Source organism: Medicago sativa, chromosome 3 (genome assembly GCF_051527215.1).
Source record: "Medicago sativa cultivar Bolivia chromosome 3, Bolivia_mono, whole genome shotgun sequence".
NCBI lineage: Eukaryota > Viridiplantae > Streptophyta > Magnoliopsida > Fabales > Fabaceae > Medicago > Medicago sativa.
The window spans coordinates 79,453,082-79,474,571 of record NC_140751.1 but is presented as its reverse complement, the minus strand read 5'-3'; the positions used below and the strand labels follow the sequence as shown (position 1 = coordinate 79,474,571).

The 21,490-nt window shown below is 33.3% G+C and overlaps 3 protein-coding genes, 1 long non-coding RNA gene and 1 pseudogene across 4 annotated transcripts; 1 reads left to right on the top strand and 4 right to left on the bottom strand.

The window, feature by feature from the left end:
- Positions 1-30: 30 nt before the first annotated feature.
- Positions 31-3,099, bottom strand: LOC146940616 (uncharacterized). The gene is made up of 3 exons (XM_085754297.1): positions 2,664-3,099; positions 730-888; positions 31-569 (listed from the first exon to the last, which is right to left on the bottom strand). The coding sequence occupies exons 1-3, from the start codon at positions 2,922-2,924 to the stop codon at positions 216-218; spliced, it is 774 nt and encodes a 257-aa protein (XP_085610423.1). The 5' UTR covers positions 2,925-3,099; the 3' UTR covers positions 31-215.
- A 2,002-nt stretch (positions 3,100-5,101) lies between these two features.
- Positions 5,102-5,950, top strand: LOC146940615 (uncharacterized). The gene is given in 1 exon segment (XM_085754300.1): positions 5,102-5,950. A coding segment is annotated over 1 exon segment (774 nt). The 5' UTR covers positions 5,102-5,176.
- Positions 5,951-7,000: 1,050 nt separating this feature from the next.
- LOC146940614 (transcriptional adapter ADA2b-like) lies at positions 7,001-8,147 on the bottom strand (annotated as a pseudogene).
- A 3,621-nt stretch (positions 8,148-11,768) lies between these two features.
- LOC146940613 (uncharacterized) lies at positions 11,769-13,492 on the bottom strand. The gene is made up of 3 exons (XR_015032067.1): positions 13,309-13,492; positions 11,909-11,966; positions 11,769-11,831 (listed from the first exon to the last, which is right to left on the bottom strand). It is a non-coding gene; the product is annotated as an uncharacterized LOC146940613 (long non-coding RNA).
- Positions 13,493-17,246: 3,754 nt separating this feature from the next.
- Positions 17,247-19,328, bottom strand: LOC146940612 (transcriptional adapter ADA2-like). Its single transcript, XM_085754301.1, has 7 exons — positions 19,212-19,328; positions 19,014-19,096; positions 18,741-18,925; positions 18,270-18,335; positions 18,025-18,150; positions 17,869-17,941; positions 17,247-17,516 (listed from the first exon to the last, which is right to left on the bottom strand). Exons 1-7 carry the CDS (start codon positions 19,226-19,228, stop codon positions 17,497-17,499), a joined length of 570 nt encoding a protein of 189 aa, XP_085610427.1. The 5' UTR covers positions 19,229-19,328; the 3' UTR covers positions 17,247-17,496.
- Between the last annotated feature and the right edge of the window lie 2,162 nt (positions 19,329-21,490).

Sequence of the window (21,490 nt, the reverse complement as noted above, 5' to 3'; positions counted from 1 at the left end):
TGAAGTAAATAAATGATATAAACGCAAACATTTTTGGAATTTAAGACTTTAATTGAACATTTATAAAATAAAAGATACACATCATTTACAGGAAATTACCAGAGCATATACTTGTCAAATATCACATTACCAAGATATTTTTGCAATTTCAGAAGCCAAACACATTAAATCAGTAACCTAAATGAGATAGGAGAACTAATTACACAATGCCATTTTCACTGGCTGGATGGAACATTATCTTCAGTGAGCATTGGCTCTGCCTGAGGAACCTTCTTCACAAGTGATTTAGGTATGTCAATATAATCTTGTGCGCAGCGCTGCTGAGGATGACACAATAGAATTAACACATGACGGAAAAGAACCCTTGCTAACCCTTGTCCACTCTCCAAGATATAACCCTCGTATTCAGTAACATATTCAAGAGCTTCCACCAGTGAATCATAGATCTCTTGGGGGCAATTGTCAGGTCCAGGCTTGTCATGAAGATACATGACATCAAAAGTGAAGAGCTTCTGGTTCACAGGCCACTGATGTCGTGGGCGCACTGTTGATCTGCAGTAGAATAAAATCTAGAAAGAATAGCAAACAACATATTATGATTCATGACGAAAATGTCATGCAAACAATTTTGAAGACTTCAAAGTTCAAAAGCACATGATAATATATTTAAACAAACCAAGAAAGATGGGGTGATTTGACAAATCACTGATGGCAGCCACCACCACTCACCACTCTTAAAATGCGACCCTGCATACGGGATTTCTTAGCTTCGTGAGCAGCAAGTCGGAACAAAGTAGTAAGGTCTGGTTGACTGCTAGATGTAGTAGCCGAAAGTCCTCGCATTGCTGCAATTGTTGACTCAGCTTCACTGCTAAACTCTTTCTTCAGCTGCAGTAGTTATAAAAAACATAAAACAAAAAAACTATGTTCAGTACATGCTTTAAGCACCCTGTTTCAAAAATGAAGTGTTTGTAAGATCCATATCCAACATTGGGAAACCCTGAAAAAACATTTATACTACTGTCTATGCTAATGTCCGATGCCTAGATAGCACATCAAATTTGAAGGAAACAGAATATGCTTTAAAAATAAGAATAGGAAAGACAATGACACAATGTTCAATCAAACATCATATCTAAATACAAACCATTTAATCCGGAAACACAATGACACAATGTTAAATCAAACATCATATTTAAATACAAACCATTTAATCCAAATCATTAGTAATGGTTTGAGTTATAACTTTTGTTTGTCTCCCCCTACCTCTAACCATTGGTTTTCCCTGCATGTAGTGTTTCTTCCTCATTGGTGACTCAACAAAACTACCCCGCACATATCCAAATCACCTACAACGAGATTCTATCATTTTTTCCACAATAATGCCATCCCACCTTTTAGGAAAGTAATCGTTCCTACGTACAAATCTTTTAGGAAAGGCACCCTTCCTTTAGTAAAGGAGTGTAATATTGAATTACAAAAGAAATTCATGAAAGATCCAAGGACAACAATAAAAGAGGGTCAGTTTCTTGGGATCAATTATACTCATATAGATACTGTCTGCGCTCGTCGAGATAAACCGATACTAAATGCAGGCAGATCCCATTTACCATATCAAATGGATAACTGCTTATTTAAATTAACAATTGAAAATGAATATTTGGAAGAAAACGATTTAAGGAAAGAGGAATCAATGAGCAATTGAGTCATAAAGAAAAATAAAGATGAAAGTTGTATTGTCATCTACAATAAAACAAGACAATGAGGTCTGTAATGGGATCTCTATTGACTTGTCCAATGCAAGCCCTGTTCAGAAGAAATATCAAATGAAAGAACATGAACTAGGTAGGAATGTTAAATCCCTCAAAGATCATGGTCGTGTTTAGATAAACAACTTATAGCACAAGCGCTTATATATAAAATATTTCTATAGCATTGACCAAAAAAATAAAATAAAATATTTCTATAGCAACAGATAAAATAAAGCTATATTGTTTTCTTATAGGGTCTGTTTGGCAAGACACATTTTGAGCTTATAGCTTATATGCTATAGCTTATGTCTTATAAGTTCATTTGACTGGAAAAAACCCATTTGGTAACTGTCAGTTTCTCATGAGCTTATAACTTATTTTTACTAGCTTATAGCGTTTTTCGATAAGCTAATTCAAGTAGCTTATAGCTTACCAGATTTTATCTCAATTATACCTTGTAATCTTAATTGAATTTTTTTTAAATATTCATTAAATATTTTTTTATGTCATTTCATATTTATAAGCTATTTCAACTGCAAATTTTATAACAAACACTACATATTCAATCAGCTAGCTTATCCGCTATCAGCTATCTACTAATTTTTTGCTATTTTTTTTACTAAACAGAACCATACACTATTAACAATTTTCATAAGCTATCTTGAAGAACTTATGAAAATAAGCTGAAAACCGCTTATGGAAATGTCATAATTAGTTCTCTCTTGATAAAACCTATCTCATCATATAAACTCAAATAAGTGAATCCAAACATGCCAAAATCTTTGAGGGATTAAGCTTCCAATTTTGACTAACTACTAAAATAAAGTTCAAACACTTCCAATTTCAAATTGCATGCAAGATTAAAGAATGAAGCAAAAAATTGAATTTTTTTTAGAAAGAGGAATGAATTACCCAAGAAACGGAATCAGAGAGAGTAGCGAAAGCGAAACGGTGTTGAGGATTGATGGTGAGTTTAGCGTTAACAAAGAGAATGATGGCTTGTTTAATTGCGTCTAAACGAGTGAAGGGTCTTCCATTGGGTCTACCACTGGTAGCACCTTTCATCTCCGCCATGGATTGTGGATCAATGTCGATGCAGAAGAGTATGTCTTCATTGTTGATTCGTGAAGGTTGGAGTTTGAAGCTGCTTCTTTCTCCTTCAACCCCTTCCATTTTCGCTCGTTTTCTTCTTCAGCTTCTGCGATTCTTCTTGATTAGCGGTGGTGGTTTATGTATGAGAAAGATGAGAGGGTGTTGTTAGTAATTTTATTTCTTCTTTTGTTTTAGTTTTTCATATTCGAGGGGCATAATTTTTTGCAGTAGTTCCTTGTTAAAATGTGCATCCTTCGGATCTGTTAAGTACTCCATCCGTCCAATTATAACTTAGGTTTTTTGTTCATTTTATATATATTAAAAAAAGAGTGAACAAGTGAAAAAGAGACGAAAATAGTTTTGAGTGTCTTGTCACTTATTAGTGTATTTGAGAGTGATGAAAATAAAACTCCCTCCGTCCAGGATTAACTAAGTTATTTGTTCATTTCACATATATTAAGAAAAATGTATAAATGAAGGAGAGAAAAAAAATAGTTTTAAATGTTTTTGTTAAGTATTGGTGCATTCTTCACTATCATAAATGCAAAGTGGAATATATTGAATTGAGAGTGAAGAAAGTAATATTAATTAGAGTTATAAAAGGGAAAAAATAATTAATATATTGTATTGAAAAGTGAAATGACTCAGTTATTTTGAGACACTTTTTTATTGCAATTGGCTCGGTTATTATGGGACGGAGTTAATTAGAGTTATATTTGGAAAAAAGTAATTAATGTTGTATTGAAAAGTTTAATGCGTCAATTTTTTTGGGACAATACTCATCCGTCCATAAATCTAAGCACCCATTTGACTTCATTTTTGTCCCTAAATGTAATATTCTTTTCAAATTAGTAGATGTATTTATTAATTTTTTCTAAACATACACTTAATTAACGCTACTAACCTGTCTTGAAATACGAAAAGTCAAATTTAATAGACATACAAACAAATGACAATTTGGTAATATTAACACAAAAAACAGACACATTAATTACACTGACAATTTTTCTTAAAAAATGTGAAAAATACAAAGGAGACTTACATACAGGGACAAAAGGAGTATTTTTTTTACAAATTGCTCACTTATTATGGGACAGAAAGGTCGAAGAAGTATAATGTTTGTATCATATTAGTCATTTTGGTTTTAAATTGGTCATTACATCTAATTTTTAAGTCATAAAATATATGTATTAATATCCTATTTTCATCAAACTCAAATAAAAAATGCTTATGTCGATGTTTATTGCTGAGTTGACAGTTCTAAATTCACTCCTCTCAAAACTATAGTTCATAATTGTATTATTTAGTCTTAGTATGAAACAAAAGTCGTTCGATTACTTGATTATAATGTTGTTGATGAAATATTTACCTCTAAAATTAGGATTGAATTAGCAAACAATAAGAAGAAAATGTATGTAAGTAATTATGTTTGGTGTCATAAACACCTTTTGACATTTCACCTCAATGTTAAATGGTCATATAATCACTCTTCAACAAAGTTGTATGAAAAAGGAGATCAATTTGTTGAAAAAATAATAATTAAAGGACTAACTTGTTTACTTTGACTACTATAAAAGACCAATTTGAAATTTTAAAAATTAAAAGGATTAATCTAGTATAAACGTTAAACTTAAAGCACCTAGAATGTATTTCACCTTTTTTGTATTATCATGTTACATGTACAAATTTTTGACTAATATCAATCAGTAGACTTGTTTAACACATAGTGAGTTTTTTCTTCTCAATTGAATTTTTTCCACATGGCAAGAATCAGAAACAGAATTTTTAACCACTTGTTTAAGATGTCAAATACCTTTATAACCTGGATCAATCGATTTTTTTTTTGAATGGCAAATATATATATATATATATATATATATATATATATATATATATATATATATATATAAGAATGAGAACCGAAACAAAGAGTACAGAATATACACAACAGCCGCCACGCGACACACCTACAAAGCACCACAAAGGAGAGCGCCCCAAACCCCACAGACGGGGCCGGGGATGCACCCACAAGGCCCCAAAAGGAGCACAAAAATTTTCATTATCAAAAGTTAACGGCAAATCATTAATTTTCTTTTGTGAACATTGTGAAAGGCAAGAATTTTGTTGTGTATGTATCAAAAATTCAATCATTTAATATCATGCCATTTTTTTTTATATAAATTTTCATTATCTTTTGGAAATAGATAAGTTTTCTTTGACGGGCGGTGTATCACCATAAATTCATTTTCAAACTTTTCGACTATTTATTATAATGACTTTTAGAAATTTTGTAAATGGTTATGGAAAAATATACATAACATGTTCAAGATGCAATGTTTTTGAATGATCAACGTATCAATGAGTTGTGTGCATTTCTTGGTGATTTGGTGTCTATAAACGTCAATGGTTGTGACAAGCTCACCAATGCAGCCTTCTTTGCACTTCTTAGGAATTGTCCTTTGCTGAGTGAGATCCATATGGAGTCAACACAACTTGGAATTGGTTCAAGACCATCCCTGGATTTGGTTGTATACCATCAACTCAAGTCTCTCCATTTGGCTAACAATTCACATTTGCAAGATGAAGACATCAACATGTTTGCTTTTATGTTTCCTAATATGCATCTTCTTGATTTGAGCTCTTGCGGTGACATATGATTTGAGCTCTTAAGAAATTGAGTGAGACTTGAGTTGATGGATTCCAAAGATGAAGTGTTAAAGACTTGTTGTAATATTAGGCATTTAAAATTCACCTTCTGTCCACGAGCTAAGCTATTTTCGACCAACGTTGAACCTTCCAATCTGGAGGTGCTGAACTTGTCACACTCAAGAATCGATGATCAAGTACTGCATGAGATCTCAAATATTTGCCCTCGGCTTCTGCAACTGGACCTGAAACATTGTTACCTTGTCACGGAGAAGGGATTGAGGTTAGCGCTAGAAAGCTGCACACATCTGAGAGAGATTAATTTGCAACATTGTCATATAGTGTCCACTAAAATTGTTTACTGGATGATATTTTCAAGGCCATCCTTGAGAAAAGGAACAGCTCCGCCTCCCTGTGACTGTGATAGGAAACTCCTCTTTGGGCGATGTCTTGTTTGTTAGTTAGTGCTCTGTTCCGGATGTTACTTCTCTTAGACTTTTTCTTTCTTGTTAAAAATGAAAACTTCCATTTGTTTTATTTTGTTACTGATCTATGCATGATAACTGCACGGTTATGCATTTACTTTAATAATAATACATTTCATAGTAGAGTTCTTTAAAATAATCTGATTTTGTTACATAGAATGCAAACATTTTCTTTTCTTTTGACGTGCAAAATTGTTGTAGGATCTTTATCCGCACTTTGCAGAGCTTTGAAATCTATATTGCGGAATATAACTTCTGATCGCCATGGTAGAAACTAGAAAACATATTATATATGTCACATGAAGTCATGCTTTCCTTTGCCTTCAAACTAGCTATACTCTATAATATGTTTGGCTATAAATAACAGCAATAGTGTTTGCTTGATTTCAGTGTCGTTTTCAACACGTTGTTTGGTCTCAGAACAAATCCATGGATGGTTCAGTCGACATTCAACCTGGAGCCTGCATTGTGAGTTTCCATCAGACTTGTTTGTGAGCCATCATGTTGGAGTGTTCATTGTATTTTTGCAGGTAGACGGTTCCATATTGTTTACAAACCTGACACGTCAAGTCATTGACTTCATATTTCCAATATCGGGTATTATGCTATTTTCACTATTTTAAGAACTTTTCCTTTTTTATTTTTTCAGATTAAATATTTGAATTCATGTGCCTACTAACTCGTGATCATTTGGCAATTAATTGATTTACTAAAGAAAAACCAAATTAACTTTACAACTTGGCTTTGCTGTTTTGGTGCACCCTGTATAGCACTGTCCTTAGCTTCACTCTTTCCCTTCTTTTATTTCATGGCGAGTTTAAACCCTGCCTATCATCAATTTCAACCACATGCATAGCCACAGGATAATCGCGAAACACATAAAGAAAGAAACCATAAAATCTTCTATATCTCATGGAGACAAGCTATAGACTTTTCAAACTTAAAACATGTCATGAGTAAAATAATTAAAAACACAACTAATGTGGAACAAATTTTCAAGGCTGATGGTTCCCCCAAAACAACATGTTAGCAAATAAGTCATTTTATTCATAAAAGCAACAAGTCTTTAATTTCCATGTGAAATTTCGGTACACACCACTTCTATCCACTCCACAGTGAATGAAACATGTCGGACAGAAACTTATTACAAAAGCTTGATACAACACTTCAAAAATTTCTAGAAATGTTTATAGTTTGATATATAACTTAATTTTATTCTAATTATTATTAAGGGGTCCTTGAACAGAATAATAGATTAAGAGAGGTCTCAGGGAGGAACCAATACCCTTCTTAATGAGCATATCATACACCCTGTCAATTTTCTCATGATATCCATATTCTTGAACATTTGATGAACATCGAACTTTGAAGAGACACTTCTAGCAATCATTTGTACCGACATGTCCTCTTGCATCTTCAGATACATGGATGGAGACAACCTTAACTTGCAGCACAAATGTTTCTCCTGATAGAAAATTACATCTGGTGGTTTCAGAAAAGAAAAATTAGAAGCAATGTACAGTTTTAAAATGCAAACATGGCAGAAGAAAAAGATTCTTACAACTTCAGAAAGTAAATCTGCTACAGCGTATCCTGTTGCTTTGACAACACTTGATGTAGCTGGCCCTGCAGGTCTGGTACCAGCAGAGTCTGGAGACATCAATGCATTCGGAACCCCGTGATTGTTTGGGACCATATGAGTACTTTCTCTTGCCCAACGAGCACTTCCTTCAGCTTCATTTCTTCTCTTATTTGCCAGATATATATGTGCTTCATCTGAACAACGGCAACCAACAACAATTGCTTCCTGCGGCCTTGTTCAACAAATGTCAGAAAACTATTCAATTTCCTAAAAAGAGAAAAAAAGTGAATGTTCATAACAATTTAATGGCATCCATGTCTCAAACCTTAAGCTCTTGAATTCTTTTCAGATATCTATGTTCAGAGATAACAGTTCTAAGAGATTCATTGTGCTTTTCCTTAGTATGAAAGCGCATTAACACGTCATATTTCTGGCATATTGCCTTTTCCTCGGGTGTTAAATCCTTCTGAAATGGATTTGGATATAGCAAACTTCTTTCAAGTATAAATTTCTTCTTGTGCTCTCTTCCATATTAAAAAACAAATATGAAGAAATTTATACTTGAAAGAAATTTGCTATATCCAAATCCATTTGAGAAGGATTTAACACCCGAGGAAAAGGCAATATGTCGAAAATATGACGTGTTAATGTGCTTTCATACTAAGGAAAAGCACAATGAATCTCTTAGAACTGTTATCTCTGAGCATAGATATCTGAAAAGAATTCAAGAGCTTAAGGTTTTAGACATGGATGCCATTAAATTGTTATGAACATTCACTTTTTTTTCTCTTTTTAGGAAATTGAACAGTTTTCTGACATTTGTTGAACATGGCCGCAGGAAGCAATTGCTGTTGGTTGCCACAGTTCAGCTGAAACAGATATATATCTGGCAAATAAGAGAAGAAATGAAGCTGAAGGAAGTGCCCGCAGGGCAAGAGAAAGTACTCATGTGGTCCCAAACAATCACGGGGTTCAGAATGCATTGATGTCAGCAGACTCTGCTGGTACCAGACCTGCAGTGCTAGCTACATCAAGTGCCGTCAAAGCAACATGATACTCTATAGCAGATTTACTTTCTGAAGTTGTAAGAATCTTTTTCTTCTGCCATGTTTGCATTTTAAAACTATACGCTTCTAATTTTTTTTCCTTAAACCCTCGAATGTAATTTTCTATCAGGAGAAACGTTTGTGTTGTGAGTTAAGGTTGTCTCCAACCGTGTATCTGAAGATGCAAGAGGACCCGTCGGTACAAATGATTGCTGGAAGTGTCTCTTCAAAGACCGGTGCTCATCAAATGTTCAAGAATATGGATACCATGAAAATTGACAGGGTGTTTGATATGCTCATTAAGAAGGGCATTGGTTCCCCCTGAGACCTCTCTTAATCTATTATTCTGTTCAAGGACCCCTTAACAATAATCAGAATAAAATTAAGTTATATATCAAACTATAAACATTTCTAGAAATTTTTGAAATGTTGTATCAATATTTTGTAATAAGTTTCTATCCGACATTTTTCATACAGTGTGGAGTGGATAGAAGTGCTGTGTACCGAAATTTCACATGGAAATTAAAGACTTATTGCTTTTATGAATAAAATGACTTATTTGCTATCATGTTGTTTTTTGGGGGACCATCAACCTTGAAAATTTGTTGCACATTAGTTGTTTTTCTAATTGTTTTACTCGTGACATGTTTTAATTTTAATTTTATTTGTTGTTTTAATTTGAAAAGTCTATAGTTTGTCTTTATGAGATATAGAAGATTTTATGGTTTCTCTCTTTATGTGTTTCGCGATTATCCTGTGGCTATGCATGCTAGTTTGGTTGCATGTGGATGAAATTGAGGATGGGCAGGGTTGAGACTAACATGGATTTAGTCATGGAGTAGCAGTATGGGTTTGAGGTTAAAGATTAGGAGGTTCTTGGCAGTGAGTTGCTGGACATTGCTGGTAAATCCCCAGTAGTTGTAATCAAATACCTCAAGGTTAGGGACTTTCAAGGTATTGCAATGTGTAAGAGTTGGTAATTATTGCATAATTGGTGCAAAAAAGGCTTATATATCTCTGTTGAGAATTGACTCAAAATTGAGGATCAGAAACACTACTAAAAAAACAAAAATTAGTGAGGAAATTTAGTGAGGGAAAACATGAAATCCCTCTCTAATTCCCTCATTAAATTTTGCGACCAAATAATTTGTGAGGGATTTTATTTTTTCCGTCACTAATTTCCCTCTTTAATTTTGCTTTTCCTAGTAGTGAAATCTGCCAAAATCGAGCCACGATTTGGAGAAACCGAGCCACGATTTTGGGTGCAGTTTTATTTCTCTATAAATATAAACCTTGTATCAGAGTAAACCTTGAGAGAGAGGGGGATGAAACAAGGGTTTAGAAGTCAACAAGAAAACTAGGGTTTGTATAGAGTTTACTCTTGGCAACAAACATTAGGGTTGCGATTGATTCACTTTGGAAAACACTGTTAGGATTGAGTCTCTTGGTCACGGGAAGAGATTGGGACTTTGGATAGAATTAAGTTTGAAGACTTATTTTTGTAACCCTTTGTTATCTCTTTGTAAAGTTACTCATCATTATAGTAGAACGGAGAGCTGCTCTCTCCCCCAGACTAGGTCAGTATTGGACCGAACTGGGTAAACAAATTTCGTGTGTTCTCTCTTTATTTTCTCTTGCTATTTTCTATCTTTTGCTTGTGTTTATAACTGTCACCCACTTGTTTTGGTTGCTTGATTATTCTTGCTCCACACATCAAGTATTTATTGGTGTGATTTTTTGAGTATGTTCTTTTTCAGGTGTTTCTTTGACAGCTATTAACACAAGTTTAGTTCTGATCAATCCAGAAGTACCTGAAGCTTATAAGCTAAGATGTATTAACATTGTCCACTTGTTTATTGTCCCTTTGTTTTGATATGTTTATGTTAATCATATTTATATGTTTAAACCTCATGCAAGTAACACTTCATGACCACATTGGTAGCAATGAGTCTATAGATGATGTTGAAGCCATAGAAAATGGAAGCAACAAGTCTAGTAGCTCATCTTTGGTATATTATCGACTCTTAAGTTTCTATCATTCTGGGATTCAGGTATATGGACTATGTTTTTGGAAATGAGACTGAAGCAAGAACATTTTCCAAAGATATCCCAGTCAAAGGAGATAGCTATAAAGATATCCCAGTTGCCAAAGGCATCAGAAACACACAAAAGGATTACTTATCACACATGGTGTTGATCCTGTATCCATTGCTCAAGATGGGAATGTGACATTTTACCCTGTTATGCTAGTTCTGAAAGAGAAATTAGTAGATACCAATGGAGCAGGTATTGCTGGATGTGTGTCACAGGTTCCTCGGTAAGATGTTTGTTCTTCACGCCTCTAGGTGTCAATGCATTTCAAGTGTTCTCTGTTATGCTTTTAGAATTGATAATTCTGAGATGATGCAAGGATTCATGTTCCTTTTCCAGCACATCTTTACATTTGTTAACATTCTATTGTTCTACACATCTAATTTGTTCTAATCGTTGAAATGCTTCTCTAGTTTAAATTTTTTTGTCATTCTGGAATGCATTTTTTTTAAAATTTGTATCATTCTGGAATTCATTGAAATGTATTATTTTTTTAAATAGATAAATCAATTTCCAGCGGCTGTATTTTCGGATTTTCTTGTGCTGTTTACTGCGGAAGTATCTGTCGCAGGAAACATGGTTACGGGCATGAAAATTCCCTTAAACACTGACCTATTGTTGCCTGCGGATTTTTTTAGATTTGCTGTGGATATACCTTTCTTGAGGATCCTAAAATCCTCAACAAATAATTACCCACGAAGGTATTAATTGGGAACCTAAATCCTTGGCAAAATCCGTAGGAAACGTCCTGCGGAATTTACACAAGTATCCGTATGTAATTCTGCAGGAAATACGGGAATTTCTAGTAGTGTATATGGAATAATATGTCTTAAAAGTGTTTATAAATGAAAGACATATCTCATCTTACAAGCCGATTTCATGGGTGGTTTTAGGCTGAATCCAAATTCAATCATGAGCAGCAAACTCATCAATAGCAATTCCTACTTCAGTAACAAAATAAAGAGCAGTAACTTTCATTCCATACTCAGAAAACATACCTTCCGCGGTAACTACATCATTATTCTGGCTCACATTGGAAGCCTTCTTGATTGTTCTTGAAAGAGCTTTATCGCTTGCTGAATTCATATCACCCATATAAATTATACCCATTAATGGCAGCCATCTTAGAATATTCAAGCTGAGATGTTATACCAAAGGATTAGCAGTCATAAATGAACAAATTTAAAAAAATAAGAGTAAATTGGTAAGGTTTACTTTATTCCATAAGAAAGCGGAGGTTCTTTCAGAGTCAGCTCTGCATTTGGAGGAAATTCTGCATAAGACATAACATGGAACAAAAGCTTGTATTATAAAAATGCAACCAACAAATCGGTGAGTACAAAATTTAATGTATTGTGAGATAACAATACACTTGAGAATTGAGATAGATTTTCATTTTGTCAAAGAGAATATATTATCCGGAGACACAACTGCCCAATATGTCAACTCAAATGACTACCAGGCTAGCTAGAAGATGTATTCACCAAGTCTTGGAGGGATATTAACATATAAGATTTTAATTTTTGGAGGGCAAACATATAAGCTACTCATATAATAAGTTTGGTAGACATGATCTATATACTTCACTTGGTTACACATAGCTATTGTTTCTCTTGCTTGCCAACACAACCTCTTAGATACATAGCATGCATTTAGGTTCATTGAATAAAACAAAGTAAATAGATTGAGGTGTAGACCATCAAATTCAAGCTGGATGGCCGAAATGGAGGATGGGATCATTTGTTTTATGTGATACGAAAGTATCACTCAATTTGAAGGGAAAGTTTTATCGGACAATTGTAAGACTGTAAATGTTGAGCGGGACAAGTGTTGGATTATCAAGAACAATCATGAAATTAACTTAAGCGTAGCAGAGATGAAGATGTTGTGTTGAATGTACGGTAAGACCAGGCGAGATATGATTAGAAATAATATCATTGAGAGAGAGAGAGAGAGAGAGAGAGAGAGAGAGAGAGAGAGAGAGAGAGAGAGAGAGAGAGAGTTGGGGTATGTAGCACCTATGGTAGAGAAGATGATGGAAAGTAGGCTTAGGTGGTTTGGGCGTGTAGAGAGAAGACCTGTAGATTCGACAGTAAGGATAGTAGATAATATGGAGAGTAGTTAAATCACTAAAGGTAGAGGAAGACCTTGAAAATCTATAAGGCTCGGTTGTGGTTAAATAAAACAAGGATGCAAAATCTCCACAAATGGTGATTTAGATCATTACGAAGCAAACCTTTGTTGAGTTGATCTCCCTTTGCCATGGCAATGAGTTCCTCTTTGTTCTTTCCCATAGAATAAGACAAATCCTACGTCCATGGGCGGAGCCACCAGCCGGCGAGCCCGGACACTCGCCCGGGCTCGATCGATATTTTCTTTATATTTCGCCCAACCCAATAGCCCATTAACCCACGTAAAAAATTAATTTTTTTTGGGCAAACTCAATATTTTTACACATGCGCGCACAAGAATTCTTGGCTCTATAATTTTTGCCCAAGCTATGTAAAATTTCTGGCTCCGCCACTACCTACGTCCACATACAAACAATTACACCATGAATTCAAACACATGTTGCATGTATGCTATCAATAAAAAGAGTTGTCAAATAGCCTTACAGGTAGAGGAAAAGATGGCGAATTCAGATATACATCATTATAGTGGCCAATACACTGAGATTCGCTTTTTGTCCCAACATGTTCAGCAACACCATTCCAATTTGCAAATCCATACATGTCAAGGGCCTAAAACAAAACAAGCTTGTTATGATAAAATGAAATAATTAAGGTAGAAATGAAAACACCATTTAACATATAGCAAGTAAGTAGAAAGAAGATAAAAGAGTTGCCCATACTCAAACCACAAACCTCAAGAAGTACGCGCACTCCAATCTGGACATGTAAGCGGAAAAGATAGATCTTCCTGTAAAAAACTAAAATAAAATAAATTAATGTGGTAGGCACATATCAAATGCGCCGTTATAATGGTATTAATTCAATGTATTTTACAAATTTTCAAATATTCTATTAATTCAATGTATTTTATACATTTTCAATTATTGTATTAATTCAATGAATTTTATACATTTTCAAATATTGTATTAATTCAATGTATTCTATACATTTTCAAATATTGTATTAATTCAATGAATTTTATCATTTTCAAATACTGTATTAATTCAATGAATTTTATCATTTTCAAATACTGTATTAATTCAATGTATTTTATACATTTTCAAATATTGTATTAATTCAATGTATTCTATACATTTTCGAATATTGTATTAATTCAATGTATTTTATACTAATTCAATGTATTTTATACATTTTCAAATACTGTATTAATTCAATGTATTTTATACATTTTAAATTAACGTAGAAATAATAGTATTTTTTTTAAAAATAATGATAATTACTCTTGGAGTCTTTGGAGAATGTCTTTGGTCTTTTGTTAAATTGTCTTGACAATTAAAATAAAATTTAAATTATTCTTAGAGTTTTGTGAGCTATTTTATCGTCGGTCATTTATATTTTTTTCTAGAGAGCGCTGGTATTGGAGCAACACAAAAAGTTGTCCCTATACACATAATAGGTGCAATAAATTACCCTTTTAAGGACCTATTGTGGAGTAGGTCCTTCAACTTAAAAAGTTGTCCCTATACACACTTATTTGATACTTAAAAATTTAAAAAACTTTAAATAGGTGTAATAAATTAACAACTTAAAAGATCTATTTGAAATTTCCAAAAATTTAAAGAATCCATTTGAAACTTAAAAAAAACTTAAAGATATATTTAAAACTTGAAAATTATGTTTAAATTGATTTGGATATATTAGTTTCTAAATCATTAAAAATAATTACACATTTGGGTTTGCTTCCAATTCTAAGTGTACAGGTCAATTAGTAAGTCTGTTACGTACGAGAATTGGGGTTTTCAATTATTAAGAACGACAATCCTATACACGAAAGAAAGGATGAGTTAGTTTAAAAACTATTATGAACCTTTGATCAAATAAAATAGACGGTTAAGATTTGGTGTTAACGAGTCTGTTGGTGTCAATGGATCCTAACTATAAATATACATACACATACACATACACATACAAGACTGCTATTTTTAATAGTCATTGTCATCTATTCAATTGTAAACCGAGAGTATTCAGACAGAGAATTAACCACAGTTTTAATAGTACTTTTTGGAGGAGCATAAATGTGCTCATCAACATGAAAAAAGAACATCCACTTATAGCCATGAATTGATTATGATAATATCCATCAAATTTCTCTTCCTCCCTAATATCTTGCAATGTGTAACACAACCAAGTTCTATCCAAGACTTCAAAACCTCAAACACTTCTTCATGAACACCACCAGTATGATATAAAACAAAAATGTGACTTTGGCCCAAATTCCCATACAAAGATGATCCACAGTATTGGTGGGGTTTGAGAAGCTGGGATGAAGTGAAGGAGAGTGACGATGGTGCAAAAAAAAAAAGAATAGTTCTGAGGAGATGTTTTTGAGTTAAGCAGCATGGTTTCTTTTTAGAACCACTTCTAAAGTTGAGAAGCATAAAAGTACATAACCCAATTCACTATGATTGATACGGTTGAGAAGCATAAAATTGTCAAGAAATGTAGAACTACACCAAGAAAGGACCACATTAGTGCCAAGAAGATACTGCTGATGCAAATGAAAGGACCCCATGATCTTATAGTGAAAGTTTTGATGAAATTCTGTATTTTAAATCATTATATTTGATTGTATTATTGCAATAAAATATAAATGTTATACATTATAATAATTTAAAGATCATTTTTATAATAGACCCGTGCGATAGCATGGGTCAAAAGTCTAGTCCCGACTAAATTACCAAAAACTCTTCAAAGTTTGGGCCGAAATTTTTTCGATGCTGCAATTAGTTAGTATATATACACTAAATTTGGATTCCTAAAAATTGATGGTTTAGGTTCTTCAACACTTTGGAGACCTTCAAAGTTTGTGATGTATTGATTTTTTTTTTCTTCGAGTTTGTGACTTATTGATATAATTAAGTTAATACTTCATATTTGATTAAATTTGGACCTTTAAACCCCCGAAAAAAATTGGACTTTTAAATATTTTTAGGATAGCATTTTTAGGAATTTAGGCCCTCAAAATTTTGAACCTCTATCCTAAATCGGCTATGATCATATACTAATGTAGGTCTCACCTCTTTATATTACCCGTTCTCTCATGCATTTGAGACGTAATGCAATTTGATCATAACCATATCTATTTATTTATTTCTGCATAATATCTATACATTAAATGTTCTTCAATAAAGAAAATCTATACGTTAAATGCATTTTTGAATTTGTGATCAATTCATTTTGTGATTAATTCTCAAAGGTAATAAATGCATAAAAATAGCTGGTCGTGTATATAGTGCATGGCCGTATTCAATTTCGTATTTGTGCTCTACTATATGCGAAAGAATCATGCAAAAAAAGTTAACAATATTCAATAAATTTGGCGTGAATTCATACTCGAAAGGAAAATGCTATTTATCTAGAAAAATAGCATCAAGAATTTTTCAAGACACATTTGGCAAGTTTTAATTGCATGATTTATTTGTCCACTACCTATTTTTCAGTCACACCTCCTTGAATTGTGGCAAATAGTGCATTGTGATTGGTTGCTTTTTATTCTTGAAGAATTCTTGATTTTTTTTCTAGAGATATAGCATTGCTCCGAAATGGAGCTAGATTTATGAACTAGTTTGCTGTGCATTTTTTTGTCTAAAAGCATTTCTATTTATTTGACTAAAAATTAATTTGTTGTCATTTTTTTAGAACCACTTCTAAAGTTGCACGTATAATTGAAAAGTCGCACACATATTTAGGTGATATATTTATACCAAAGTGATACTTTTTTTTAGTCTACAATACAATATGTTCCTTACTAAAAAAAAAATACAAAATGTTCCTATACAAACAATATCATAAAAACAAATAATCTTAATCATATCAAAAGTGTAATTGGAAAACAAAGATAAATTATATTTTGAAACACTCATAGTTTTCAAACTTTTTCTTTGAACAAAAACCACCAATGTTTTGAAAGGAGTGAATTTAAAATTTAGTTGAGTTGGTTTCGGGGTTTTTCCGAGTCAAAGAATGGCTCTATGTTTAAAGAACATCTACAAGAGTATTTATGTATTATCTTCCAATGATCCTCACATTGACGTTGAAATTTAAACTAACATACTTTCACGTTAATGATTCTTCTTTATTTTTACTTGAGATAATGATGAAACACTTAAATAAATAAGTAAAAGGCGAGAGAAAAAAAATGAGGATTTTTAAATCATACTCTTATTTTGAGGTGTTAAATTCTACTTTTTCATTACTTTGAGGAAAAAAAATGAAATGTGGTTTAACTATTTATTTTAGCGATGATTAAATTATTTTTCTCAAGGGATGTAAAGTAGTTTTTTTGTCATCCAAAAAAAAAAATCAGAAGATAAATATTTTCTTAGAAAACTAGCATGATAAGCTGAATACTTTCCCCTAAAAAACCTGCTTTTTTTTAATCATGACATTATAGTGATACCCACCATAACATTAGAACAATAAAAATCCATCGAATGAATGCAATAAAAATAAAACCAAGATAGCAGAAATGAAGTTACAGTAGGATAAATGATGTGCACACAACTGAGGCACATTACATAATTGTCTACATCCACCATTCTGATTTATGGGTCCAATTCCAGATGGTTGAAAATAAAATAAATCCTTCCTCTTAAAATGAGCATTCTGAAATCATTCCAAAGCTTTATCCCCTGCATTAATCAATGTCATAAAGCCAATTAGATACTAAAATAAAGGCAGATCATTACAAAAAAAATCCCACCATTGTCTCAAAGCTAATAAAGAATTAGCAACATTGATCAAGATTCAAAGACAAAACCTATCAAAGAAATTTCCATTCTTTACCTAATTTTCACCTATTTGGTATTTCTACAAATAAATACTACATATTCTCCACCTCTAAAAAAAAATTGGTTTCGTTTGGTCCATGTAGCAAACCCCAAATAGTGGGATAAAGGTTGCTTGTTGTTGAATAAAACAAAGTAATCAAGTCAAGCATGCAAAGTGTCCACACATTGTGATTTAGATCATAAAGAAGCAAACCTTTCTTGAGTTGATCTCCCTTTCCCATGGCACGGAGTTCCTCTTTGTTCTTCCCCTCGCAATAAGACAAATCCTACAAGTACAAACAATTACACCAAGCATTCAAACAGAGGTTGCATGTTTGCTATCAATAACAGCGTTGTCAAATAGACTTACAGGAAGAGGAGCACATGGCGAATTCAGATATACCACATTATAGTGGTCAATACATTCAGGTTTGCTTTTCGACCCAACATGTTCAGCAACACCATTCCAATTCTCAAATCCATACATGTCAAGGGCCTAAAACGAAACAAGCTTGTTATGATAAAATCAAATAAGGTAGAAATGCAAACAACATTTAACATATAGCAAGTATGTAGAAAGAAGATAAACGAGTTCTCCATACTCAAACCACAAACCTCAAGAAGTAACCTCTCTTCATGCGCACTCCAATCTGGACATGTAAGCGGAAAAGATAGATCTTCCTGTAAAATAAAAAATTAAAACTTCAAGTACTAAACGAATTCATCCATGCTAGAAACTTCATTCATAATGAAATTTTACTTCCCTTCAGGTTATGCTGAAAGTGCACAATCAAGAAAGAGTCGACAATTTTCGTTCAACTTTTATCTCATTAATGTAGCCATAATGGGAAGAAATATAAAGAACGTTTACGCTATGCTCTCAGTATAGAGTTCAGAAAAGCACTCTTTATGAGAGAAGTGATATATAAGCATAACTAATTAAAGCACATGGATCAAGTCAGAAACAACTTATTTCAATATATTTAGTGAAAAGTATTTTTCAAGGGAAAAGAGTAGCTATCATCCTAATGCGATACTGCACAATATTTAAGAAAAAACAGGAACAGCTAAAAGAAGATTTCATACCATAACCCGATATGGATGATTGCTTTTATGAGGTTTCACCTCAGCACCAACAGAAAAGCATTTTACGCAAAGATTGAAATCTTGACACACAGCGCATTTGATACGTGCCTTCCCTGAAATATCAATTTTGCAGTATTTGCATTTGCACTGATATAATGATACCTTGCCATCAGTGACTTCCATGCCTACCACATTTAGAAAATGGTATTACATAATATAATAACGGTCTTTTTGATTAAAGGTATAAAAAAATAATGTATTAATGAAAATCACCTGCAAAAGAAGTTTCTAAACCCTCAGCATTATTAACAGCCTTTTTTTTCTTGGATCCAAAAGCAGTACTTTTTTTCTTGGATCTAAAAGCAGAAAGCAATGAAAGAAACAATATTACAACACATATAACTATTACAACAGAAGAATGTGATAATTAGCAAGTAACCAAGAAGAAGTGCAGAGATGAAACAAACAAACCTGTTCTTGTGACCCATTTCTCAGTAAGCAGCAGCTAAGCCTTGATTGCTTTGCACTCTCCAAAGTCGAAACTCCGTCAACTTTGTAGTGGAACCGAGCCTTATATATTTTTACAACACGGTATTCTTAGCTCTTTATATATATATATATATATATATATATATATATATATATATTCTCAACATATTCAATGTATTTTATACATTTTCAAATATTGTATTAATTCAATGTATTTTATACATTTTCAAATATTGTTTTAATTCAATGTATTTTATACATTTTCAAATATTGTATTAATTCAATGTATTTATACATTTTCAAATATTGTATTAATTCAATGTATTTATACATTTTCAAATATTGTATTAATTCAATGTATTTATACATTTTCAAATACTGTATTAATTCAACATATTTTATACATTTTTGAATAATATTAATATTAATCAATCTATTCAAAAACCTATGTTTGAATGAAGGATTTCCAGAAAGGAGGACTTAATTATTTATTTATTTTTAAATTACTAACACATAAAATAGTTTTTTTTTAAATGAATTATATGATCGTTCTTTTTGAATTTTTAAAAAATATAAGCCTAGTCCTCCAAAATCATCTCTTTCAAAACTCCTCAGAAACAGGGCCGTTTTAACAAATTCTTAGGCCCAGTTTTAATTTTATTTGGGATGCAAAAAAATTAAATTCTGGGCCTCAAAAAATTAAATAAGTCATTTTGAAAAAAATTATTAGAAATCACACTTTGATGGGAGTTGAAAACATAAAACATGATCTCTCACTCCACAAAAACATGCCACGCCACTGAAGCACGCTAGACATACTGATTATGACTCGCTTTTATTATTTATATAACCATTATTTTAATGTTTTACAAATAAAAAAATATTTTGGGCCCCAAAAAAATTGAGGCCCGGTGACATAGCCCAGCCTCGACGGGCTATGGCCCGGCCCTGCTCAGAAATCTTGTCCCACACAAACTCTAAGTAAATCTTTTAAAAGATAATAGTTAATGTCATTTTAAACTTGAAAATTGACGTAGAAATAATAACAATTTTTTTAAAATAATGATAACTAGAAAAAAAATCCCGCACATTACGCGGTCAGATTTTTTTTATTATCTTTAATTTTAGGCTTGATAGCAGTTTTGACCCTTAAGTATCACGAACTTGCGATTTTGACCTCTTATAAAAAAACAATAACTAATCAGCCCCCTAAGTTTACCCCATTTTGCACTTTTGGCCCCCCTGGTTCAATTTAGACCCAATCAACGCACACACGACACCTCAATTAAGTGAGTAGGATGCCACATGTGCAATTTTTATTTAAAAAATAAATATAAATGGCACCTCACTCTTTCATTCTTTTTTATTTTACAAATACACGCGTGGAGTTAAGGTTTGAAGACGCTCGATCCGCAACGACAGCCCCTATAAGATAAAGCCTTAGAGGTTCGCGCATCCAGAGAAAGGAACAAATCCTTCGTGCTTGGTAAGCACTTCCTTGTAGCCAAGCTTACTTCTAGCCTATCACCTAGAGCCAAGCTTCCATTGTGACTGCTCGTCACTTCTGGGCACCTTTTTCCGTCACCCGAGATCCAAGTCAGCACCGACAAAGATCTCTTGATTCCTCGCGGACGGGCCAGCTAGGAAGCAAGCTACATGTCGCCTATCTCACCCCCTTTCTTATTATAAGTAAGATAGGTTGCCCCTTTCCCCTTTCTCTAAGAAGAAGGTAAGCATCCCTCACTGCCGATTGTCATGCAGACTTGACTATCACCTAGAGCCAAGCTTCGATCGTGACTGCTCGTCACTTCTAGGCAACTTTTTCAGTCACCCGAGATCCAAGTCAGCACCGACAAAGATCTCTTGATTCCTCGCGGTCGGTCCAGCTTGGAAGCAAGCTACATGTCGCCTATCTCACCCCCTTTCTTATTATAAGTAGGATAGGTTGCCCCTTTCCCCTTTCTCTAAGATGAAGGTAAGCATCCCTCCCTGCCGATTGCCATGCGTACTTAACGTCATCCCCACCTTCCTCCAGTATCTCACTGGCAGTCCCTCGTGAGTGCGGCATGCACCTTTTAGTTTGTTTTGGTGCCGTTTGTTTTGGCGGGGCATACTAAACCCACTACGTACCACACCACTGGGCGGCTCGCCTGAATGCTAAGTCTTTCTCCGCTGCCAACTCGATGTTATCGTCGCCTATAAGAGAAGGAAAAAAACCGGACTTTACTAAACAAGCAAGAAAGCTTTCTATTTATTAAAGC

Coding starts and splice junctions, on each gene's coding strand:
- LOC146940612 (XM_085754301.1), bottom strand. Junction 18,151..18,269: donor AAGAGAGGTTACTTCTTGAG/GTTTGTGGTTTG, acceptor GTTTCGTTTTAG/GCCCTTGACATGTATGGATT. Junction 17,517..17,868: donor GGGAGATCAACTCAAGAAAG/GTTTGCTTCTTT, acceptor TGATTAATGCAG/GGGATAAAGCTTTGGAATGA.
- LOC146940616 (XM_085754297.1), bottom strand. CDS start 2,924: ATGGAAGGGGTTGAAGGAGAAAGAAGCAGCTTCAAACTCCAACCTTCA. Junction 889..2,663: donor TCTCTGATTCCGTTTCTTGG/GTAATTCATTCC, acceptor TAACTACTGCAG/CTGAAGAAAGAGTTTAGCAG. Junction 570..729: donor AGGGTCGCATTTTAAGAGTG/GTGAGTGGTGGT, acceptor TATTCTTTCTAG/ATTTTATTCTACTGCAGATC.